General features: G+C 39.5%; 1 protein-coding gene across 3 annotated transcripts; it reads right to left on the bottom strand.

Annotated features, from left to right (window-relative positions):
* Positions 1-105: 105 nt before the first annotated feature.
* On the bottom strand, positions 106-26,591 carry LOC115334828 (mitogen-activated protein kinase 14). Of its 3 annotated transcripts, none has more exons than XM_029999538.2 (12): positions 26,311-26,590; positions 18,934-19,063; positions 15,332-15,390; positions 14,847-14,958; positions 14,280-14,309; positions 13,765-13,812; positions 13,196-13,310; positions 12,082-12,153; positions 6,285-6,364; positions 3,467-3,545; positions 2,995-3,168; positions 106-2,525 (listed from the first exon to the last, which is right to left on the bottom strand). In XM_029999538.2, exons 1-12 carry the CDS (start codon positions 26,424-26,426, stop codon positions 2,458-2,460), a joined length of 1,083 nt encoding a protein of 360 aa, XP_029855398.1. In that variant the 5' UTR covers positions 26,427-26,590; the 3' UTR covers positions 106-2,457. The 3 variants fall into 3 exon arrangements, 2 of the variants coding, with proteins under 2 accessions (XP_029855398.1, XP_029855399.1); XM_029999539.2 differs by lacking the exon at positions 6,285-6,364 and adding an exon at positions 4,091-4,170; XR_005931271.1 differs by lacking the exons at positions 106-2,525; positions 2,995-3,168 and adding an exon at positions 4,091-4,190 and having other exon boundaries at positions 26,311-26,591.
* Positions 26,592-26,746: the final 155 nt, after the last annotated feature.

The raw sequence follows: 26,746 nt of genomic DNA, 5'->3' as shown, positions 1-26,746 counted from the left end.
TCACAGACAGGATCCCGCACGGCACGAGGGAGAAGTTCAAATTCACACCGTGCTAAAACTAACCCTTTAGTGCAGGAGCTTTTTAAGTACCATCAGCGCAGTAAATCTGAAAAATAGGTTTTATTTTTAACCAGTGGTATTGTGACATCTTATCTGGCATAACCAATTACAGCAAAATTCATGGATAGAAACAAAATAGCAGATCATCTCTTCTTTGAAGTGCGTCCCCCTGTTCAGGCTGCAGGCAGCTGAACAGCATTGCACTGAAGGTAGGGAGTGCATGCCACGCGGGCTCCCATTAGAGTACGGACTCCAAATGAAACATTCCCACTCACACACACGCACAGACACACACGCACACACACAACGTCTATATTTTTAAAAATCTTTAGCAATATTTCCGCATGAAATCACACTGTAGCATCTACACATAAAATGGCTGATAAAAATAATCTTGCTGTAGGTTTACATAGTATATCTACATTTTCATTTGAATACCTGGACTGCTGGTCCAGCAGAAAAGGGAGGTTTTCTGTCTTGATTTTGTTGGTCTGAGGCAAGTTTTATCCCAGAGCATGAAATAACTGCTCTCTTCATCTCACCCCAGACCTTTATTAAGTGTTTGACCTGAAGAGATCACTGGAAAGTAGCCTAGGAAGAATCAATGGCTTTGTCATCCATGTCCCATCCCTTTGTGCCGCCTCTTCAAACAAGGGGTAAAACCACTACAAACAGTTCCTCTCCGTCCCATAGGTAACAAGAATACAAAATACTGCAAAAGCGTTTCTCCTCACACACACAGGTACGTTGCCCACACAGGATGCCTGCAACAAATAGATGTCTAAAAACGTCTCCTCCGCAAATCCTAAAATCCAGCTCCTGAGCTCCCCAGGTACAGTTCTAGCACACAAACATGCTGAGAAACCTCCCTCCTGCCAGTCTCTAACTCTGGGCATTTCATTTCACACAGAGTCCTGTAAAATACAAAATATTTGAACCATGTTTGTATTCAAACATACTCGCTTTTCATGTTTCCTCAGGCAGAGATCAACCTGCTAAAAAACAGCCAAGAAGCTCTTATCTGAGAGGGTAAAAAAACCCCTAGTAAATGTCAGGTTTTTATATATATAAATATTTATATTTATAGATATAGACAGTAAAAGGGAGATTGTGGTTTTATGCATGCTTATTTCTTTGCTTTGGATTCCAATACTTTTAAAAAAATTCTTTTCAGGAAATAAGTTAAGTTCTGGCACAAGATCCATGGTTGTTTCTTTAAAGAACATTTTTTACATTTGATCTCACAAGAAACCCTCCGTCCCAAGCTCTCCTTCTCTGAAACCAGAAGATCAGAACGCAAAGAAAAAGGTGCAGGTTTCTATGCTGTATATTTTATCCTTTCCTCGCCAAAGCCTCCAGAATGGCAGGTATTTCACAATGAGCTGCAGCACAAGAGGAAGGATGCTGTGATTTCACGGCACTGGCTGAGGTACTCAGTAAAATAGTTCACCGACGATTTAACTGCCCTAGTGCCATCCCCAAGAAGTAATGACAAAAATCAAGCAGCTCTACATGCACATACAGCTACGACATGCAAAAACACCCCACCTTTTAAGGAACAAAATACACAAACGTGTGGCTAGCAAGAATCTTCTCCAGCCTCTGTCTCGTGGGAGCTAATGCTGGGAAGCCTCAGAACGAGAGGAGGGGAAGAGGGAAAAAAAACAGGAATACCCAAATCCAGGGGTAGAGGCTGTTGCCTCGGAAAGTTATTTCCTGATTACATCGAGTTCATGCCTGGCTATCTGGGGGCCTTCACCCTGAAAAACAGTGGGTCAGAGATTTCCACTCCAGACTTCCTTTCTCCTCTCTCCCCATTCATTTAAGGCACAAACATATTTACAGTTTCAAACAAAACCTTTTCATGTTCCAAGAATCAGACATTAGTAGGCCTGTACATTCTGCTGTACCAGGAAGATCTGGACGTAAATCAGCCATCTGGCATTGAACAAGGACATCCCTCAACCCCACCTTCAGTCCTGAGGAAAACAGAGGACTCTCTAAGCCTATAAAACAACTTCCATTATTTTGAGGTTACTTAATTGTAGAAGAATTGATAAATGGCAAGGATTGTAACCAAACTTTAAACGTCAGCTTCCCCACCTCGCCCCAGCAGTGCAAACAGGTTGAGCACTGTTACTCTGGAAGGACTGAAGAGCAGTCAGAACAGGTCTTCAGAGGCTTGCCCCAGGCTGTACACAGAATACAAGAGAGCATGCAGCATGTTTACATAGACTCAGCTTTCTTCCCTCCCCCCACCCTCCCCAATTCAACACACACAAAACCCCTCCACCAAGGAGAATATTGTTGTGACGAGGCACTTGAACGAATTGGAGAGTCCCTATGAAAAGGCCTTCCCCTCACAGTGAAGTGGGACAAACAGAAGAGAGCAGTTTCTCAGGACTCCATCTCCTCTTGGTCAAGCGGTGGTGGCACAAAGCTGATTACTTCATCGTAAGTCAGGCCTGGCAGGAAAAGCATGACAAACTTAATAGGCAGTACTAAAGACATCCTGCATGCAAGAAAATCTGCAACAATCTTAAAGGTTCTAACGCTATTTTAAATGAAAACCATGGTTTAATTAAGAGGAAGAAAAAGAAAAGAATGGTTACACCATTCTCAGAGACTAACATACACAATAAAAGATACTTCCAGAGCATTGAGGAGATGTGAATAAGTTTGAAAACATAAAAGACATGAGCAACTATGTCACCTACATGTTTGTATGCTCATATTAATAATTCGTTACAGGGATTATGCTAATTATGTGCACAGCACCTTATAGATTCACTCAGTATAAGGACCTCAGAACGAACAGGATGCCCACATTTTTATCAGTTTGTGTCTCTAACTACCATGGCTTAGTTAAACCGCAGCTATGGAACAGACCACAAGGGAAGCAAGCTGGCTCTCTCTCCTGTCCCCCAAACTCACTTTTCCATTCTTCAATCTCAAGTTCTCTGCTTTCAAAAGACTGGTCATAGGGGTCTGCCACTGGTTCATCGTCCGGGTCGTGATACTGAGCAAAGTAGGCATGAGCCAGCGCTTCTGCTGCGGTAATTCGTTTGTCTGTATCCAGTACCAACATCTTCTCTAGCAAGTCCACAGCTGCAAAAGCACCAAAACAGAAAAGAAAGAATTTTACATTTTGTGAGCTGTGCGACACTTTGTTCTGAAATGTAAGTTTGTAAAAGCCCAATGTATGAGGAATCTGTAGTTTCTCAAGACCCAACCATCATCCACAATTTCTTCTTATACCCTCAGCCCACACATACTTCGTAAACTTTGAAAATGATACATAGCTCTGTTCTGAACTACTTCTGCAGTCAAAACAAAAGTCTCGGTGTCCCAGGACATGCTAGCTTCAGCTTCAGGAAGAGCATCACGTTTAAAAAGCAAGCCTTACCTAGTGGATTGGCACCAATAAACACATTTTCAAAGTTCATTTTCGGCATGTAAGACAGAGACTGAATGTAGTTTCTTGCCTGTGGAAATAAATGGTCTGCTGAAGTAGAATACAATCCAGCCACCAAGACAAAGTACATTTCAATCATCCTGAAGCACCGGTTATTACGGTCTGTCTCCTCACTTTGCCTTCTCTTTACTTATTCTGATACTTACTAAGCCTATCAGCATTAACCCTTCCCAACTAAAGGCCACTCAAGACAGCAGAGGAAGAGCTGACATTACTTGGGGTTCATGCAAGACTGAAAAGCAAAGAGGTGCTGCAAGAGCTGACTGCCTTGGAGTCCCGGTAAGGCTGCGTGCAGTATGGTGTCTGTTGGTAAGCCGCACAACATGGCACACAATGCAAAACCAACTCACATCCAGGCTCTCCCAAGTCTCAGAAGTCTGTGGTTGAGTATGCACTGTCCAAATCTCAACTCTTCATTTAGTACAAAAATCTTGCTGAAGAGCAGGTAGTTAATTGCCCACCCCATGCCACATGCGAGCACATCATTTATAGAAGCAGCAAACACTGCAAGTGAAGACCTGCCCTGCAAACCCCCCTCATCTGCTCAGGTCTCACCTCATGGCTGGGCATCCTGTTAATGAGATATGCAGGGGGTGTTCCCGTCAGACGCATGATCTGCTGAAGCTGGTTAATATCTTAAGTGCCTAGTCAAGGGCTTTGTTAAAAACAGTGCAAAAACCATTTTAAACAGAAAACAGCTGCATACAAAGCATCTCTTCTGCAAACCACAAGGCAAAAGCCATACAGGCAGGGTCCACTAATTTTTTTCAAATACTTGTGAAAAGTTTAGCAATTGCACTAGTGAACACTTAAAACAACGGAGAATTACTGATCAGTTGGTAAGAGTGTCAGTACAGAAAGTATTTCTGTCCGCCATAAGTAGCATTACACTACAACACGGTTGCGTTCACATTTCCCAACAGTTTTAAGCCACCAGAGTAGACGTTTCCTTTGGCTGAAGCTACTCCTCAAAAATTTTCCAAGGCTGCTGCAGCTACATACAGCCTCAGGAAAATGAACAAAAATTAAAACAGAAACAAAAATTGTATCCTCTGCACTCGTTACCAGCTTTTTTCTTGCTGCATAGAAAATACTTAAATTCCTTGTGGTGCAAAGTGAAATCGGCTCACAACTAACACCTCCCTCTAAACAGCTTTGAATGCACTTTGATACGTGGGTGAGGTGACAGAAGGCAATAAATGCAAAATTAGCAAAACATTAGCATTGCATAAGACAGAGTTAGCTGATGTCAGTGAACAGACAGAGAAAGTAAGAGCAAGTAAAGTAATGCAGCAGAAAAACAGAATTTGTTACAGTGACACACTAAAGGCCCTCAAACACTTGTTTTGCTATCTCCATCTAATGGAAAAAATTAGTAGAAACAGTACTTTACTGCACGCTTTTCTTTAAATAGATTCTTGATTTGGACCTGGCTAAGAGCAATTATTCTTTTTATTGTGCAATGTTAAAAAAAAAAAAAACAACAAAAAAAAACCACTTCAATCTTACGTATGCAAACTAATCTTTCGCTTAACTTAGTCAACCTTTAAGCTTATCTCTCTCACTAATCCCCTGTACTTCAAATACCAGACTACCCTTAAGGTCAGTTCACAGGGCACTCAAAGCAACCTGCTTTATTCAGTTCTAACCTTTCCAAGGGTAGAACATCCTAGGGCTTTTAAAATTGGTGTTATATTCGGCAAGCTGACCAACTGATTCCAACTTGCACCCCACATCTACCTTCATCAAATCTAAGTCAAGGCTAACCTCACATTTTGCATTTACCATCACTGTTACATGAAAAAGAACATAAGCTGCAGTACAACATAACCTTATCATCGCTCTCCACCACGCTGATCCTCTGTTACGTATCAGAAACAGCAGAGTGACTTGCTAAAGTATGCTGCTAGTTACCTCTACACAAGCTCATCACTCGCTATGCATTAACTTGTTAACCCATACTGTCACAGCATCTTTCTCTAACTTTATGCACTTCACCTTCAGAAACAGGTAAAACCAAATGCCATTTAATACTGTCTTTGCAGAAGTTCACAATTCAAGATTAGAACAATATAGAAATGGCAGTATGGCTGAAAATAGAGGTCACCCGATAAAAAGGAGAGTGCAGAAAGCTTTTTGCTATTACCTTGATAAAAGGGCCCCATACAGTAATACCCTTTAAATACATAGCACAATTAGTTATATTCTCAACAGACTGTGTGCCCTGGAAACAGCTGCCACATAAAAGCACCTAAAAGGCATTTTGGATTCTATGCTACAAAAACAAAGATGGTGGCAGTAATGTTTCAGCAATTAATCATACTACAGAAGGAACTGTGTGTGTTTAGATAACACACTTGCTCCTGTTAAGAAAGATCCCTGGGTAGGCAATCTGGAGAAATAATAATTGAGACCAGCCTCAAGCTCTTAACTGTGAAAAATACTTCCCCAGCAGCATCTGATCATACAATATATCACGAAGTATAAACCCACAAACTGAAAGAAAAGTCACGAAGCAGTAAAATGAGAATATGGAAGGAAGAAATCATACCACAGGCAGAGGTAAGAGGAATAAAGATCAGATACACACAGCATAAGAACTCAAAGCCATCCAAGAACAAAGAATGACAAAGGAAGAAAAATAACAGAAAATAAATCCCAACACATACTACAGATAGACTACAGGAGGGCAACACACAAACTTGGGACTTCCGAAAGGGCAGATATTACAATCAAAGTGTAAACTCACAGACTCTGAGGAGATTTTCTTCAAAAGCTCAGGCCCTGGGGTTCCAACGAGTCTCAAAATGAGCTTCAACTGATCAATATCTAATGATGGACCATAAAGGAAAATGCTGGGACAAATCAAAATGAAAAGCGCAACATATCAGCCTATTAATGTTGAAAGTTAACACCTGCCAAGGCCTCCACTGAAAAGCTATTTTAAGCAAACTGTATTCATTCCTCTCGTTTACAGTTGAATACCCCCGTATAACACAGCTCTGTCCACATCAAGCAGATTGAACAACTTGTCTAGAAACACACCACATGCATTGAATTGGTCACTGCATCCTTAACTATCACGGAGCAGAAGTCAAAGCTTTCGCCCCACTGACAAAGGATCAGTTTACATGCTCACTTCACCCTCTCAGGCCCCACACCAAAGTAGAAGCAGTTAGCAGGATTAGCTTGCGTTAGTGATAGATGAAGTAAAACAGAAGGCTGAAAAGTGTAGGCACTAATATTAAAAAAGAAGTCAAGGCCTTTTGTGAACACCTTCCAAGGTAATTCAGCCACTTCTAAAACTTCGAAAGTAAGAAAATGACTGGACCCTGCTCATGACCTACAGCATCCCTCCACCTCAACTCAGGGTGCACCTTTCCAAGGCCCAGAGCAGCTGGCAGAGGTGCTCGCCCCCCGCCAGCTTGCCAGGACCAGCAGGGCAGGAGGCCAAAGCCTGCAAAGGATCTCCCTTCTGCCCTACAGACCCGGTGGAGCGGCAGAGAGAAACAGGATATGGGTTCAGATCTAAAATCTCTAGGCAGAAAGCTCTCGGGACATAATACTGCAGATGCAAAGAATGTTTCATCCAGATCAGAGCTTCCACCAGGACATGTACCAATCTGAGCTGTCCTCTTTAGCAAGGCAGAAAAGTTAAATATCTGGCATAAGTGACAAAACATACACTTGAGGGAAAAAATCCACTAAAGACATAGTTTTATGTCTAAAACTCAAGACAGTAAGGAAGCACAAGATATCTTTTTAAAACCATGAAAAGAACAATCTCCCTTCTTCTCTGAATTATCCTCCATACTGCTCTTCAAAACCTACTAGTGATTTCAGACTATGTCTGTAATGTTTATATTTGCCCTTAAAATTATATCAAACTAGTTACACATTTTCCTTTCAATAAGAGTAGTCTACTTACAAAGTTTCTTCTGGGATCAATGCTTTCCTGATGTTTTAAGATCCAGTTACAATCCTTGTTAGAGTATCTTTTAATTTGACTACTTCAAGAACTTAAAAAAACTGACTCCTGTTTTTTAAAAAAGCCTTAGAGTTCCTGTAATACTGGCAAATGGTATACGAAGGAAATCACCAATACTTTGCTAAAACCTTTATCTTTTGATGTAAACTTTGCTCTAAAGTTTTACATACAAAATGAATTAAAAGCCCTGGAAATAGCACTTTGTCAGAACAGCTGAACTAATTTCTCACTTCTCAAGTTGCTTGGCCAACTCCCACCTACTTAAACACTCAAAACCTAAGAGTAAATCCAATGTACCTAGTTGGATTTAGCTTAGCTGCTGAATTGCCAACTCTTAATTGCCAATGCTTAAAATGAAATCAGTATATCCACTGGCGTAGCAGAATTAGCAGAGGGTGCCACACTAACCACAATTAGCTCATTTAAATTGGCTTTTCTTCAGTGCCACTTAAACCAGCCCTTACATCTTTCGCTCATTCTTGTGCAAGAAACAGTTGTGCAAATTTCGGACTGCTAACACGCTCAGAAGTCACATGCCATACCTCAGTTCAAATATTTAAACTCTTTTAAAGGCATTTAAAATCACGTGCACCAGGTATGCCAACAATATTGCTGCCCAGTCTGCTGTCAGCTCTTTTCCCAGGGAAAACTGCTATTGGAAGATACTTGTGAAATATGCTTCAGTGTCTTCTCAGATAAACTAGAGAAAACACAGAATGTGTAACTAGCACTGCCATAGGCATGCCAAAAGCCAACCCCTGCTTCTAGTTTTTAGGCCTGCCATCTATATAACCTGCTGAATTGCAGTATTCATTTAACTACAGGGCCTACCACGTCCCAGAGAAATGAGCCATAAGCAATTAAAGACAGGAAAAAGACTTAGTAAATATGAAACAAAAGAAAAAAGAACACACATGTGCATGGAGAAGGAAAGCGCAGCATGCAAACCCCAAATGCCATCACCAAGGTACTCCCAACGACTGATGAGTCTCAGTGATTCTAAAATTCAGAAAACAACCTGCCATCACCATCAGTAGCAGGCATTGCAAGATTGTAAGAGCTTATCCGGGCAAGCAAGGTTCAGAAGTTGTTTTAGCTGCCACCACAAGCAAGAATAAGATGTATCAGAAGAATATGTAATTTCAGACTGGTTAGTTATCATGGAAGTCTCATACTACTGAATAAAAACAGTAATAAAAATACTCTTCAGAGTTTAAAGGGAATACAGTCAGCTTAAAACATACAGAAAAAGAAAACTGGCTAAACTAGTACAAAACATTCAAGATATTCTTATTTGTACTTTATATCATTTTATGCAAGTCAAATTGTCAAACTTAGTCCACTTTCCTACTTATTTGTATGAATCATTCACATTACAAGAGCTATAACAAAATTAAGAATATACATGTTTAACAAACTGATCTTGGCATAAGACAGATATGATAAAAACAAAAAGAAACCCCCTAGCTATGCCTCACATTAAAAGCCCGAAGGACTCTGATTTTCATTACCTCAATTTTTTTGTCTCTGACTAGTCTTTCCCCACAATCTTGCTCCCCTTCACCTCCTGGCAGGGATTTTACATTAGAAATCCATCTTTCATCCAAATATTTCCACCCATAGATTGCAATAGGAACAATTCAATTAGCTTACACTCAGTTTTAAGTTAGGAATATTGTAACAATCCTGCAGAACTAAGCCCATATTAAGCACAGGTTTTTTTTCCTAAGAGCATCTACAATTCTTGCTTTAAGTCAATGACAAGCCATGTTCAGAATCTCTACAGATTAGGTCCTTCAGAACTTAAAACTAAATTCAGCATTAGTTTATCAGTGGCATAATCATCATCTCAGAATACAACTTTGTTACTTACCAGATTAAATTAACTGTACAGCTTGCCTGTACTGAAGCCCCTTACAAGTAGTATATGCATCTCCGGGCCATATAAAGAAATACCTGATGGACTGTAAATAACATTACACCATTTCTGCTAAATCCTTGGTGAAAAGGACCAATATTTCAAACAAGAGAACCATCTGAACAGGAGGCATTACCTATTCTGTCACTATCTATTTCATTTTGGAAATGTGAAGCTATACAGTTGAGAAAATTAACATCTTGAGACCAAAAAGCAGGAAGAATGTAAAATTTTCAGTTGCCAAACAGGAACAGTTTCCAACTTCCTGAACACACAGAAATAGTCACATTGCCTCCAACTGCAAAGTGAATTCCCTAGAACGGCAGTGGATTTGGATATACTATATCCTCGGCTACTAGAAGCATGGCAAATATACCTTGAATTAAGCATGTTAATATTAATTGCAAAGTCAGTAAGTCAGCAATTGCATAGTGACACTGCAGGAGGAACACAGGCCTCAGCAGATCTGTGGGTACAAAGAAATTATCAAGAGCTCAGAAGTAACCAACAGGATCTGCATCTGGAAAATTCCTAAAACTTTCTCCAAAAATCATGCATATATAAAGATTTCAAAGAGCCTTCCACGACAGGAAGAAGCTAGAACCCATTGTTACCTTACTTCTGCTTGCTGTCTTTAGATGTCAGCAAAACTGTAGTGAAAGCTGACAGCTTGGTGCCTTTCTAGATCCTCAGATAAGTGTTACATGCACAAACAAGATTCATAACCACAAACCCTGCTCCCCTTATAGTTCTAACCTCATGATCAAACAGCATATACGTTACTTAAAGTGGGGAAACACACACAGAAACTCTAAGAACTATAGTACTACAAAGTTTTATCTACAATGGGAAAGGATTGGGCCTTATTTTTCTTAAAATCTAACCAATTCAGAACAGAAAAAGCATTTAATTCAAAAGTGTTACTGTCATTTGCAAAAGAAATTGAGCACTTAAGGTAAAGAATCACAAGCATCTCCTAGGAGATATAAATTAGTAAAGTATCTTGATATGACAAAGCAAACAATTTAGATCCTGAAGGTAAACTTTATTTTGCATTGCAGATATTATTTGCTATAATTCACAGCTAAGAACACAGTCGGAGAAAAATCTTCTCAGGCTTGGAAGGTAACTGTTTTGTTCAATTCATAAAGAACACATTGTGAAGCATTTCTTACATATTGCAAATCCTATTAGTAAACATTTTATGTGCAAGTATCAAGGTTTTTAAAATCTAAAGTGTTATTAGGGTTAAACAGTGGCAACAGCTTAAAGACTTTTGCTTTGTTTGAATCAACAATTATTAATTTCTCATTTTTTTGTGACAGAACAAAAAATCTGCCCCAACCAAATTATACGTGCTAAATCAGCCAATAGAAATATGGCAACTTTTTTCTAGCTTCTAAGGTACTTCCCTGTTAGTTCAGCTTCTGACCCTGACAACAGAAAAATACGGCAGAGATGACTAAACAGTAACATATAGCAAGTTCAACAAATTTGGAGAGAGATTATGAGATGGAGATGGGCAGAAAAAGACAAAAAAGGGTAAAGTTAAAGTACATTGAAAAGGGAGATGAAACTGTGTCAAAACTGGAATGAAAGCCTTCCCCCTGCCAAAGAGTTCTGGAATCTAGATGCTTTCCAGAAGTAACATAGTACACAGAAGGCCAGCACTTCCAACACTAGTTTTCTTTTAAATCAAATGCTAACATATTGGAATTTACAGATAAAAATACTAATAAATTAATATAAGTTATTAAAATAAACAGACTGTGGTTGAAAGAATAAAATTTGGTAAAATGTGGGCAATGTAATTTTCTCTGGCAAATGAAGGGTCCAACTTCTAGGCAATGAAAAAATCTTAACAGTAGTAAATTACCCCTATATGCTGTGTGGCTGAATGAACAAAAGCTGTAAGTATAACAATTTGCATGAAGTCTCAGTTCTAATTTCCTGAGGAAAATCATGACCAATTCTCACAAAGTGCTCTCTCGTAAATTTGCCAAAGTGTCCTACCCAGCCCACTTTGGTGCAGCAAAAAAGTAATTTTGAAAAAGATATTATTCAAGTTTGATTTTTCACATCAATACAAGCACACAGGGAAAGGAGGCTCACAATCTGTTTACACTCAAGCATGGAAGTGGAACCTAAACATTTCAGAGCAATTTGGAATGAGATCCTTGGCACTAAAGAATCTGCAAACCCACTGCTTTCACAGCATACCACCAGGATACAGAAGAGAGGCCAGAAGTGATGCTTCACATTTGCTAGAAACCTGAAGCATGAGAGGATTCTTAGCAGACAGCCTACTCCATGCAGTTATTTTCTACAAACTCAAAGAGCAATGAATTTAAATAAACTTAAAGGAAAGTAACTCCCAGAAACAAACATGTGAGTAATTCTAGTGATGCTAACAGACAATAAAAAGAAATAGATTTGCTGCCTTGCACATTGTGACTGTTTCACATGCATCAAAATCAATAACTCACCTCATTGTACTGTGAGTAAAAGAAGCCATTAATTTAAAAATAAACAAACAAAAAACCCCCACAACCAAACCCAGAATGTCTTTTCTTGTAAAGTATGTGAAAGTGAAGATCTCTAACTTCCATTTCAAAAAAATGTATTACTTTTAAAGGATACGGTCTGTACCAGGGAACAACGTTCTTCCAGTCAACAGTTCAGCCATAATGCATCCCACTGACCAAATATCAACTGAACAAAATAAAATAAAAAACAAAACAACGTAATGCAGAAAAATACAGTCTCAATAGAATCACCCTATCCAACAAGTACAAACAACTTCATCCTTAAATAGTCTTATGGCATTGAAACAATCTGAGATAAGCTGCAAGCTAACTGAAACTGTTCAGTAACTACATCATCTGAGACTTGTCCAAATAACAGAATACTACATCAGGCAAATTTTCCTTCCAGAGCATAACATGCATTGAACACCAAAAAGCTGGGGAGGAATCTACACAGTCAAAGAGGAAGAAACCTGTTCAAGACAACTCTGAGGAATGAATTTGCATATGGCCTTACATAAATTCTACCCAGCCAACCACCAACTATTATACTACAGATACAAGTCCATATACGTGCAAGAGGAAAAGAAGAACAAGTAGTGAAGTAGGAAATCAGAGTAGCACATTATTCTCTTTGATCCATACGCTGTCGTGTACAAGAACTATTCTCAGCATTTGCTTTTCTTCTCTGTGCCTGATCTGGAAGTATTGTAGGGAAGCACGGTGTGTTGCTGAGGAGATAACTGCAAACTGTGAGGAAGATAAAACTGTGAAGAAGTGGCTAAGAAGAGAGGAAAGGAAGGGAGATTGATATACTTTCTAGTGTTTCTTCACACCATAAGTCCAGACGTTTTTCAGCATATTCCTAGCAGCTTCCTAGAAACACACCTTCTCCTCATCCAGATACGTTCCATTCACTTACTTTAAAAACCACTGTGCTAGGAAAAATAGGGGGTAAGTGCTGACAATATTTTGCTGATTGCAATTTCAAAGGTTTGAGTTTAAAGAAGTCTTGTGAATGCTATCATAATGATTCTTAATTTACATCCGGTAGACTGTGGTTCAAATACTAGTTCTATGCCTTCCTTCTTTCAATCACTCTTACTGAAGCATAATTATCATGACTGCCACCTTATGTGATCAAACGGAAAGGAGCACGTACAAAGGACAACCTCTTTTTTTCCCACAGTTCAGGAACTGAAAAGCCTTGTGTTAGTTAAATGCATTACCTGTCTGGTTGTAATGCATCCAGTTCAGCATGATCTCAGGAGCCCTGTACCACCGGGTAGCCACATACCCGGTCATCTCATCATCTGTGTGTCGGGCCAAGCCAAAATCCAGGATCTACAGAAGAGAAAAGACATCCACCAACTAGTGCAGTGGAACAACGCAAACTAGTTAGAGCAAATAACTAGGCAGTTATTGGATTGGGTGGAGGACAGGTGGTGCAACTGCAAAAGTAGATTATGAAACTAAATTTCACAACCTGTTAAAAGAAACTAGCCTAGAACAGGGTAGTACTCAATAATCAGAACTACATCTGGATATCTTGTCTCTAAAACAACTAAACCCAAACTAAAGCTGTTAACTCCTCACTTTCATGATGATTCATTAAAAACACAGGAACAGATACAGAAAAAACATCCTTACAGCCTCTTACAGCTGGGAAGGACATTATTACTTTGGGCCACAAAAGTATTTCCATAAAGAATTATTTTGTCCCTTTAATTCCAAGGGACATCCACAAGGCATTCACTCAAATCACAGTCAAACCAATCAGACCTTGTGATTGCATTACCTTCAGCTCGCAGTCTTCATTTACAGCTAGGTTACTAGGTTTTAAATCCTAAAAAATTAAACATCAGCATTAACAGTGGTATATATGTTGTTTCACAAGTCTAACAGATAAAAAAATGTAAATGCAGACAGAAAATAGATTTTAACTGGCTGTAAATATCAACTCTCCATACTCGGGAAAATTATTTTATCCCAGAGTCAGCTATCTCTTCTGTGGTCCTCAGAGGTGTCACAAATAAGCAAAAATGCATAAAGGCTTAGTGCAACACCAGTGCCGTAGAGGTATATTTAATAAATAGAGAACCTATTTCACAAAGACACAAGCCAAATATAGACAGGAACAGAAACTAAGTATCTTGACAAGCACTTCCCATGTTTAACCTTTTGACTGTTTAACCAAAATAATTCTTGGAAAATTTCTCCTGGTTTCTAGAGGTGCTGCATTGTAAGATTCTGTGCTACATTTTTTGAAGACATTGGTTCAGTACAGGAAGCAATCTTAGGATAAATACTCACCCTGTGTATTATGTCAGCTGAATGAATGTACTGTAAGGCAAGATGACAAATTTTATATAACAGTCCAAGTAGCCTCCTTCTCATTTCTTCACTAGACATTACTGCCCTATCCCATCCCACACAATTCAAATGCTATAGCTTTTCCGCAGAAGGAACCAAGTGTGTGTCTATGGGTTTCAGGTAGGCAGGTGTTTCACTTTGTCTCTCCTTAGGAACACCCAGAAGCACTGCCACCACAAGTGGAACACCACAAGTAAACAAAACTGAAGAAATGCAAGATTCATAGCCAGAGCAGATTAGACAGCAGCATAGTTTGTAATTTTCCAGACTCTGCCCATAGGAATGTATGAAAATATCTTTTTAAATGATACATAACTTTACTGATACAGAGCTCCAAAGAGGTATGAAGTGAAAGAACAATAATAAAAGGTTATCCTATGACACATTAGGGAAGTTACAGAAGTCCCACTATGTACTCATATGAATCTCTGAGGATATGACATTCATCAAGAACTTCCACCTCCTGCTGATGAGCTATCAACGTTCAGGTAGGACAGGTGCAAGTACCTTCAGGCCCCGAAGAATCTGGTATATGAGGAACTGCACATGGTCATCAGTGAGTTTCTGGCATTTCACAATGTTGTTCAGATCTGCTCCCATAAGGTGTGTCACCAAGTACCTATGAACAAAAGGAAACACGCAGGCTATGAAGCAATCCCTTCAACAGGATTAGGATAAAAATTCTCTATGAAGCTCCAGTAGCAGGGCTGACTGTCCCAAAGCATGTTGCTGAATGAAATATAGATCACAACACTTTAAATAACGTAGCAGATTAGTACACCGATTCCTACAGCACTGGTCAAGAAAACACAAGTGAACAAGTTTGAAGAGTCCAATAGTTTAGGATGTCCTACTATCTTGTGTGTTGGAATTCAGAATTGTTTGAGAATGATGGCAGACAAATTAAGGTGGCAAATATTTCTATAATCATCTGGGAGATGCAAGGAAGATACAAAAGATGTTTTGTTGCAGTCTTCAGAGAAGTTACCTACACATCATTGAATTCTTCTAGTGACTTGGCAGGGGTGAACACATCCAACAAGCCAATCACCTAGAAAGAAAATGGTAAAGTAAAAAAGCTGTGAAATACATTCATAGTATAACATGATACAGTTACTAAGATCCTTTGTGGAATAGAAAGTACTCATTCCAGTAGCTGTTTCATTTCCAACTACATGAATCATTCAGATGTAGACAAATTAGTATTCATACAAGATCATAAACAAATGTTCCATTCTTGTGTTAAAAAAAAAAAAAAAAGGTTAAAAATATACAGCTGTCTTCACACCAGCCATCCACTTACAGCATCAAATAGGAGCCACAACAAAAGGCAGGTGTAAACACTGGTTTAGAATACCTTATTTCAAAAACCAACTAAAGCTTGTTCAGGAAATAAATAGATGACAGCAACAAAAAAACAACCACCAGACAAAACTGTTTGCTTCCTGCTCAATTCTTAGTTATACTGTTGCTTACATACTAAAATCAGAATTGGGAGACTATTATTTGTTTCACTTGTACTGAGTAATGGCTAGAAAAATTTGAGGATCTTTGAGCAATGAATAATAATAACTATACCAGAAAATAAGTCAGGAAAACAGTGCAATGCAGTGAGGACCCAATTTTCACAAACAACTGACAGCTTCACACTGTCATTTGTATTTTCTACCCAAAGAGCAGCTACTCCACCTTCCATTTTACAGCTAAACTGTTCTATCAGTAGAGAGCAAAAGGACATGCATGTGTTACTTTGTGGAAAAGAAGAACTATACCTTATCCCATAATTATCTTCTAGGTCATTTACAGCATTTAAAAAAAAATATTCATCTGGTCAATAAAGTTTATTCTGTTTTTCACTGAAATGTGCTTTTAAACCTTATTTTCCTCTCTTAATAGCAAATAATATTTTATTTTATTAATAGATGAGATAAATAGACTAGTTCTCTTCATCCATCTCCAAAAAACTCCTCTTCCCTTTTCAAGTCAGCATCTCACTTGTCTCGGATACACAAGCATCACACACATTTCAGCAACTTCAGTAACGGTTCAAGCGTGCATACAAAATCAAGAGTTTGATTCCCGTGTTCCCCTTCGCGCCATCCTTTTTATCCCATTGTTTACACTTGTCAAGGATGTCACACAGTCATTTAAGTAACCTTTAAGCAGAGAATTAAAGCCAAAATCTTTGGGGAGCCTAGACTATGTTTTTGGCAGAGAGCAAGTGGGTAGGAAGTAAAAGTTTCTGTCTAATATATATTATACATTATAGATTACATTTTATTGAGGAAACTGAAGAGAAAAAACACTTTTCTGCCTCTCTTGATATACATCACAGCAAATCCACGTCTAGAGAGATGACATCTTCAAACTGTAACATTCACATCCATTCTGCATAATAATTCTCGTGCTTACAGTTTCTTTCTCCAGTGAACTCTTCCGTAACAGTTTTTACAGAAAAATTCAACATTATCCACCCAGTTTAGCATGGAGAGGCAAAAACTGACTTTGCTACATAGACTTCAGGTTTTTTTCATTTATCACTTTTATCTTGCTACACTGCAAAGCACAGTATCAAACCATCCATATCAGTCATTGAGTTTCACAAACACTAAATACAGTTATTCTGCAGCACATCACTGACTCACTTCTAAGGAAGTGTGAACACCAGCAGATTCAGAATCCAACTCCTAACCTTTTGCTTTCCCCTCCCAGCATTTTAGGATGTCACAGAGCTTATTAATTTCTTCATATGACAACAAACCCATTTGCTCTCCAATCTGCTCAGCGTTGTGCTTTATTCAAGCTAACAAGGCCTCCTGGAACTTGAAAATATAATACAGACATACTTGAGTGCTCTGCAGGTCCATTTATTTGCTCAAGATCATCATGAACCAGACTAGATACAGGATATCGAAAACCATCCTATGCTCAAGCCCCTTAAACCACCATACCTTCCAGATTTGCTGATGTGTTCTGTGCCACGTAAAACCAAGTATTCTACTTCCGAACTGAGATCTGAATAGTCAAGACACTAGCACTAATAAGCCTGCCTGAACTGGCTCTGAACATCTCTGCATCTGCAGGATTTTTAAACCGCAACCTAGATAAACTTCCCACAGATAGATGATGGTACGATAAACTGATAATAAATACTTCTATATATAAACAACTTCCTTTTATCTCTTACTCTTAAAGCTACATAGGCTCTTTGCAATACTAATCCAAAAATATTTATGAATGCCAGACACAAAACTGTTGTAGCACCAGTTACAATCTAATTTTCATTGTTTAACCTTATTAGCTTAGACAAAATGGATTGATATGCTGATTTTTTTTTGGGGGGGGGGGGGGGGGGGGGCAGGTAACAGATATTCAAAGCTTTCCTGTTTGGAGACTATCTCAGCTATGAGAGAAGGTCCAGAAAAAACTCTAGGGGATGGATATTAAGCAGGATCAAATGCTACCTCCTCTACTGTCGAGACAATGGTATCATACAGAGGCACTGAGGAAGAATTTTTGACAATAGTACATATATGCATCAAAAGATCCAATTATGTTAGCCACACTAAAAACATCAAGATTTACGGGATACCAGCCACCGACTGCGGTGGCTAGAAGCCACAACACACAACCACCACTGCCACAACAGAAGAAGTTCTGACCAGACCATCCAAGGAGAACCTTCCAACAAAATTACGCTTGTTTGGCTTTTTGTGCTAAGTTTGCCCAGCTCACTTCCAAAACAGTACTTCCCTTCTGCTAAGCTAGAGTTTGCCTGGACAAAAGAAATCAAGAGCCTTCCTTTCCTCTTGACATTCTGACAGCTCTACAGAGGGCAGGTTATGAGACTTTTTGCTCCATTGCATAATTTTTGCTCCAAACAGCATGCAGTATAAATATGTTGGTGTGTTAATGCCACAAACACACAGAACTGGTCAACCAACTGTTTTCTATACCAAATGGAAGTTATATAAAAAAAACAGTTCAACATAACATTTGTCACATCCTATTTTGTTTCTCTGTTGATTATTTAAGTGGATGGCTTGTATAAAAAGCCATCCGATTTCCACCCCCTCACCACCCCCTTTTTTCCTTCCCGTTTTACCTACAGGAATCTAGTTAACATCTACTCCACACCCTTCTGACACAGGCAAACCACACCAAACAAATACGAAAAACCCTCCACAAGACACTAAAAACCAAACTTTGATATTTTATTTTTTTAAATAAATTCTTAACATAACAAAAACTACAGCTTACTACAGCAAGCTAGCAGGTGAATGTAAACAACATCACCTGTGTTCTTAATTCTTAACACAGCAGGAAACTGCTAAGCAGTAATTTCTAGATTATTCTAGGAAATATTAAGATTTTTTTTAAATACAAAATTGATTACGTCGGTTTGGTTATGTCAGTTTTGGTTTTTTTATCTGCATGCTTTTCTACAATCATAATCCTTTGGACTACAGCAAGCTTTGTATTTAGTATCAGGAAAAAAAATGTATGCAACAAGATCCTTAAATGCAATCATGATGGATGCTCACTGGATAGTCCAACTTTAGACCAACTTTTCATACCACCTCCTTCAACTTACATTTTCGTGTTTCATGTGCTTAAGTAGCCGTAGCTCTCTGTAGGTCCTTTTGGCATGGATGATAGACTGAAATGGTCGGGACAGCTTCTTTACAGCCACACGCAACCCAGTTTTTGTGTCAAAGGCAGAACTACAACAAAGAGTAATCAAATTATCAAAATGAATTATTTATAAATGCCTTCAAATCCACACTTAGCAACTCCAGATAGCAGCTATCTGGACACTGAGTCACAGTCAATGCCATTTCTCCATTTCTGCAGTGAAAATAATTTCTAGGTATCCTGGTCCACAACCTGCGCCCCCACCCAAAATCCCCACATCTTTACACAACTGTTGGTTTCTACAGAAAATGTTTAAAAGATGAGTCTTGTTCACACACTAAAGGGAAATTTTGTAGAAAAAAAGAAATTTTTATGATTTTTCTGTCTAAAACCAGTTCTGCTTGTAAACATAAATATGGCAATAAAAGTCTGGAGAGAGGAAGAGTACTTGTAAATATTATCTGTATTCCTAAACATATTTTCATACAACAGACTTCTTCACGAAATGCTATGCTCAAGATACTATCTTTTATGGTTTAAGTCCATACAAAAATCCAAGGTCTGTGCCTAGTAAAATCAACTATGATGGTTGTTAATCACAATTGAAGCTGAAATCAAACCTCTTTGGTAAATCACATCTAATCCTAAACTCCTGTTATACAAAAATGCATGTGAATAAGTGATATTTAGCTGTACATTACTAAAACTTGCCCCTTTAGCAGAAACTTATACATAAAACCTGTACATATAGATAATGTTTCTTCTTGGAACCCATGAAGACTAACTCCATCCTATTTGGTAACTTCATATATACATAGATAGATATTTTGTACTGTAAAAATCATCTTTTGAAGTAAGTCATATTACAACCTATTTATTTGTAATATTAAGAAGCAAAAGCCTGATACTTTTGAAACAACCAAAAATTTAACACATGAAGAACTATGTCAAATTTTTGATACACTGCATAAAATCTTCCTGAGCTTAGGGCTTATATGTGAGGAACTAAAGAAACATAGGTATTTAGCTGCGAACTAAATTACTCCTCTTTATTCTCTTTGATGTTCTTATCTAAAACAGCTCTGGTTTGTCAAAAAGGAAGGAGGAAGAGAAAGAGAGGATGTGAAATCAAGGTCACACGATTCAAGATAACAAACAAGGGGAAAGTATGGAATGGAGAAAGTCAGAGAATGACAATGTTTATTTTCCTGCTGCATTTTGATTCAGGGTGAACTCCTGATTCCATTTAAAAGTGAGTAGGCACTAGTTCTTGATAGACATCAAGTGAAAAGCAAAGCTATACATTTATAAAGTGTGAAGTATCTTAACTAACAGAAAGTTCAAAACCAATCACAAACGTAGTCCTAGAACAAACCCACAATTGCATATACAACTCTTACCCTCCACCCCCGCTAAAGAAGCTATCTGTAGTTGTCATTTATTTTTAAAGCAACTAACTGGAATTAACTTGCAAAAAGACTCCTTATCACAAAGTTGCTCAGTTTCCAAGGAACTTGCTCTTCAAGGTTTATGAGAAATAGAAAACAAAATACAAGCTTGTTTCTACAAACAACGATCCTTCCCCTAAGTCCTGCAAGAGAATGGAAAAACCCACTATGCATGATGGAAGAAGAGCATCTCCTTCTCTATAAAGGGGCACCTGCATACTCACAGTGGAAAGAGCTCTCTGGAAAAGATACGAAAATAGAGCTAGACAGACGATCACAGGAGCACCAAACTGCCATAGCTGAATTACTCAAGCTCCACCATACTGTCTCAAAGAATGCCCATTATCAACCACTTCCACACATGAGTTACCCTTTACACCTCACTCAGCCTGGGCAGACAAAAGAACCCATTAAGCATTCATTTTTTAATCTTGATTTCAAGTGATCTTCAGCAAGTCTTCTTGATCACTGGAATACCAATATTTAAGCTGCAACAGTTCATGAAACATAGAATCCAACTTTTTTTAAGCTTCACATACAACATTTTGCAATATACAAACATACCTAATTCAGGCTGTAATTATATGACAATATTTTAATGATACTTAAGGTGTTTTCTAAGACTTAGAGCAAAAATAAGATTAGTCATCATAATTCAACACATGCAGTTGTGAATTAGTCATGAATCTTTACCAGCTTTCAAACATTTTGGGTACAAAAGGCAGCATACATCAGTATTTCTTTTGTCTTGAAGAGAAGGGGATCCCCTGCATACTAACCACCTTCACAGCTACATAGTCACATTTCTCTCTTGGTTTCCGTAAGGTTATCTTTAGAGAAGACTTCAGAACTACCAGACATAACATAAGCTGTTTCAGAGTACAAAGGGAATTCAATTTCACATTATTTTTAATGACATTTTTGGGGTCGTATCAAGTCATCATTCTGCTGTAGTAGATGTATAACCTCCAAGGAGAACTGCAATCATCAGTACTGAGAAACTATTTAACCAGCACAATGACATTATGCACAAGGCCAGGAAAGAAAATTTTGTATTACTGCACATTCGCAATCTAGAGTTACTCTCAAAGTCAGAAGAATTCTAAGTTAGGTCACATTTGAGGCCTAAAGACAGAGTCCCTACAGATAAAGGCATGCTGAGTAATTTTCTGCCAATATAGATAACTGCCTAATGGTTTTCACGAGTACAGAACACACAGCTACAGAACAGCTGTCATGTTGGAGAACATTTTAAGGAACACTAAGCTGGCTTTCATCACAGACTTAAAACAGCTGCATTACACTGATCATATTTCAGCTAAAAAAGCCCAATTCAGAAAAAATTGCACGATCCACAGTTTTAAGTCCCTTTTAAAACAAGGTCAGCACAAATTCAGAATTTATCACAGCTTCCACATTTTTTAACCTCTTACATAGTATTACACTATGGCACATGAACTGCATCCACTTCACCCTAAGTGAGCTAAAACTACAATTCTGAGCTAACCTGTACTGAATTCAGAATGTAAGAGCCAGAATAAAACAATTATTTCAGAGAACTTATCCACTGATTCAGCTTGTATCTTCTTAGAAGTAACATTTGAAGTAGTCTGAGGAACTGAAGTACACGCAAAATTACTTGACTCCAATTTATTTGAATATTAGATAATCCGAATGTTAATTTTTGTGTAAAGACTATTTTGCTAAATAGTATGCTGCTCATCTCTAGCAGTTATGCAAATACCCAAGCTCTTCAGTGGCATCTTCAGAGTTAATTTATGCACCCCTAGTTATAGACAGAAAAAACACAGTTCTTAGTACCTGACAGTTTATCATTAACACCAGCCACTTCTGAGTTCAGTCTATACATGCATTTCAATCAGTTACCCTCCCAACACACTATAAAAAGTTGTAAATCTTACTTCTCCTCTGCTACGTTGGCTTCTGCTTCTAAGAAAGTTGCAATAAAAATCTCCCTATAGGACAGACATGCTCACACTAATTTCATTTCTTAATATACAAAGCTCCCATGAAGTTCAAACTACTTGCCTTCGCTTTCAGAACTCTGCTCACGGCTTTTCTGTGCATGCCCATCTCCAACTCAATCCCCCTTCCTCACATGCGTGCTGCTAATCCTACCTGTACCTGCTTCATCCCACTCAGTTTTACAGTTCTCTTCATATCACTCCTCACATATCTACCACACCTTACTGGAGAAGCAGGCACCTGTCCCTCCAAGTGCATACATACTTTGGAGGCACTTGCACGCTTTGATAAGGGATTAGTAAGCCTAAAAGACACACACTGGTTAAAAAAAAAAATTCCACAGAGGAACTGTTACTACAAAGGCGATATTTAGTGTTGTTACTTCGTTTCCTCTGGAGCCTAATGTTTTAAAATTTCTTAAATCCATAGTATTTCTCTGTTAGTTTAAAAAGAGGGGAACTATGTCAGTATCTTTGTAATATCCAGGAAATTCAGAGTCAGTGTTGGTACAACTGTGGGTTGAAATGGGAAGAAATCACAGGTTTTGGAAGGGCTATATAATCTGACAGTCTACAAACAAAAAAAGCTAAAAAATTCTTAGGCAAGATTCTGAGGAAGAGGAAGTCTTAGCTGTTCAATTCCTTTCCAAATTAAATAGGGCAATACAGATAGCCTGCAAAGCAATTAAACCAAACCCCTTCTTTTACAAAGGTATTGATACAATGCACAAAGAACTGCTGCAAATAATACAACAATGAACTAAACTCCTAAGAGTATACCGAGTCTGCCTTCACAGCATTTTAGAAACCGATGGCAAAGATAGTCAAAACACCTCATTGCTTAGCTTAGAGCTGGCTGAACTAATGCCGTTTGCTGAGACTTCCCTCCAGCACACACAAGAAACGAAGCGGCTAAACTGTGAGTCACCGATCGATCCCATCTCCATTCAGCAACTTCCCACTGCAAGATGCTGCATTACCTAGGCTCCTTTCCTCCTTACGTGAAGTATTACAAGACTGATACTTCAGGAACCCGCATGTTTTAGTGTAGACCTGGTTACAAAATCCTTTTCATGCAAAACACTATGTTGTACAAATATACAAAACTATTGCGAGAATAAATGAAATAGCATTTCACACAACAGATGTCACAGCAATTGTTACATGACTTAGTAATGATCAATCTGAGGATACATACCGATGTTTCTTGAAGTTTTGGGACTGAATCCCTACTTGCACCTCCACATACTTCCAGCTTTTAAAAAACAGATCCTGAAAAATACCTGAGCTGGCCATTTGAACATCATTCTTCCAAGACTGCACACAATACTTCAGAGAACACTGGAATATTTGCTCTAACTTTAAGCACGTGCCTCAGGTGACTTAAGCTGCCTGCAGAAAGTGCCTTCCTCTCTCCATCCACTGACTACAAATAAAGTCAGGTTCTTAAATTAGGGTGTTCCAAGTCATACTCACATTAGACATTTAAAGCAGCCTACAGTAGACAGCTCCATAGCCTAAATAATTCATCTGCTGGCTTAATTCTTTCTTTTTTATTCATTTTTCCTCCACTTTCTAGAAATTCCTCATTTTTAAATGCCTCATCTTGACAACTAAATAAACAACAGAGCATTTTATTACATTCTCATATAATAATGCAGTAGACATACACAGAAGTACATTTTACCGTTCAGTTTAAGGGTGGTTAAAACCCCACAATTTACTATCCTAACACAGAGGTACACCAAACTCAGTGTCTCAAATGAAACCAGGTAACTTTTTAATGGGCAGAAAAATCTCTAAAGGGACAGAGAGCAGAACAAGTCATTGCAGGAATATCCTGAATACTATGCATCACCATTTGCAGCTTAACAAGATTACATATATATGCAAGGGGTTTTGTTTGTTGTTTTGGTTTTGTTTTTTTAATTGACATACTTTCCATACCACTAGTCTTTCTGAACTGTATCTTTCCTGAAACATACTTCTAGAAGAACATACAGAAAACCATTAACATGGACTGAAAAAAGATCCATGTGCCACATGTCTGAAATTGCTTCCAATACAAAACTATTTCATCTGATCTGAACAGTTGCACAATCTTTGAAAGTTTTGACACAGCAAAAACAGGAAATTCATGATGCAAACTCTTTATTTATTGGTTGTGAAAACAAACTTTGGAAGTATTACAGGCACAATGGAGATTGTGGGAGGGGGAAAACAGAAGAGGAATGGGCTAGATGGTGCAGGGTCAATCTTAAAAATACAACGCACAAGGCATTGAGCGAATACATTTCCTATTACATTCGGGGAGTTATGTAACTGTGGCACTTACAGGGGTATTTATCAGCTATGGCAGCAAGGCCCTTCTTTCACCAGAACTATACCCTTCTATTTTAAAAAACCTCGGCAAGTACATTGTTTAATCTTGCTACTAGAACTGACCAGCCTTTGTCTTTTATGAAATATAAGCATTTGCATACTCGAGGCACAGAAGTTTTAAGAAATGCATGTTATTTAAGCTGAACTTACTAAAAATTTTATAACAATAGTTTAAGAACAGCTGAGAACTTTATTTAACACTGCAGCACATGCAAAGCAACTCCTTTTCTTTACTAGAGTGCAGTATGCATCCCTCCTTATGATACAACATAAATGATAATCATCATATAAATTTGCATATTATGTTAATGAAAAAATATGCACGCCTGCTCAAATACAGCAGCAGAGCAGATGTGTAATCATCATGCACCCATATTTGAAAATTCTGATCACACTCTGACAGAGCCAAAGAACAGAGAATAAAAACCGTATGTTCGTGTGGAAGACATTTCTTAATAAAAGGACACAGTAACCTGCGAACACTTTTATACAGCTCTACTACAGGACTGCTGAATCCTAGATGTAAAACTGATTCGAATACAACCTTGTGTTTAAGATTAAACAATGCATGCAACCCAGTTCGTTTATATTTAATGATCCAACATACTTTCAGCAGAGAAACTACAAATTAAGGAAGTACTGTATTTTGCACGTGTAACCTGTCATATGTTTTGTTCCTATTAGGTAAGCATTAAAAACTAAACTCTTATCTTCAAGCTCTCTGTATTTCTGCAGGTCTCATATCAGGACTTTACTCTCCCAGGCTGTGCATACTGCAGTAATTCTGTCATTCTACAGCAATAAAACAAGTTTTCCTGTGTTGATCTACTATTGCCAAGAAAACATCGGTACTTGTAAACCCAGTTACAAGTCAGGGATGCAAAAACAGTCCTCGCAGCCTTCCCTCTACCCTCCCTGCCTATCAGCAGATTCCAGTTAAAAATACAATTGCCTCAAATATAATCTATCCTTCAGATCCAGGAAGAAACTGGGACAAGAGCTGCCAGGCCCTCAGCTCTGCAAAGCCAGCTACGGGGGACTTGCCAGCCTCCATCCCCCTCCACCCCCCACCTACTAACTGCAAGAAGGCACGGTGAAATATGTCTATATGAGATCATTCGGGGGAGGGTGGGGGGGTGGGGTTGGGACATGATTATCTTCCCCTGCAAAAATGTTTTAGTGCCACCTGCCATGTGGTGCAATCCCCGACGCATTCCAGAGACAGGACTGCGGCTTCCCGGCAGTACCGCTCTTAAACCGGGAGGAAAAATGTTCCTTGCAGAACTGGTAAAAAGCTGGGGGAGAGGAACCCCCGGAGGACAAGCGAGCCCCGCTCTCCTCCTCCCTCCGCTTCCCGCGGTGACCGCCCTGCACGCATCCCGCCGCGGCTCCCTACAAGCCGAGGCAGGTTTCCAGGCGGAGAGCCCAGGCAGGAGCCGAGGGGGTGGGCAGCAACCGGACGCGACCCCCCCCCCCGCCCCGCACACACACGCACGGCCCCGGTCTCCTCCCAGCACTCACCAGACGGAGCCGTAGGCCCCGGAGCCGACCGGGGAGAGGTTCTGGTAGCGCTCGGGCACCTCCCACACCGTCTTGTTCAGCTCCTGCCGGTAGAACTTGGGCCGCTCCTGAGACATCTCGGCTCCGGAGCCCGCCCCGCCCGGCCCGCGGCGGGAGGGGGAGGCTCTGCCCGCGGCTGCAGCACTACCACCACCACCGCCGCCGCCGCCACCTCCTCTTCCAGCAGCAGCAGCAGCAGCAGCGGCGGCTTCTTCCTTCCTCCTCTCTGCCCCCCCCCTCCCCGCCTCGCTTCTCCCGCGGGCGGGGGCGGCCCCGCAACAGCAACGCCCTCCCCGCCGCCGCCGTCCCCTCACGCCGCCGCCCGCTGGCCGCCGCCGCCCCGCCCGCTCGCGCGCGCCCCCTCGCGCGGCCGGTTGCGCTCCCCTCCCGCCTTCAC

Source organism: Aquila chrysaetos, chromosome 24, assembly GCF_900496995.4.
Source record: "Aquila chrysaetos chrysaetos chromosome 24, bAquChr1.4, whole genome shotgun sequence".
NCBI lineage: Eukaryota > Metazoa > Chordata > Aves > Accipitriformes > Accipitridae > Aquila > Aquila chrysaetos.
The sequence above is the reverse complement of the archived record's forward strand: the minus strand, read 5'-3'. Positions and strand labels throughout refer to the sequence as shown.

Bases quoted from the DNA above. Each gene is read 5' to 3' on its own strand.
- LOC115334828 (XM_029999538.2), bottom strand. From the start codon at position 26,426: ATGTCTCAGGAGCGGCCCAAGTTCTACCGGCAGGAGCTGAACAAGACG. The intron at 14,310-14,846 runs GTACTTGCACCT...CTTGCCTTACAG, and splicing joins AGATTCTTCGGGGCCTGAAG to TACATTCATTCAGCTGACAT. The intron at 13,311-13,764 runs GTAATGCAATCA...TCTCTTCTGTAG, and splicing joins ATGAAGACTGCGAGCTGAAG to ATCCTGGATTTTGGCTTGGC.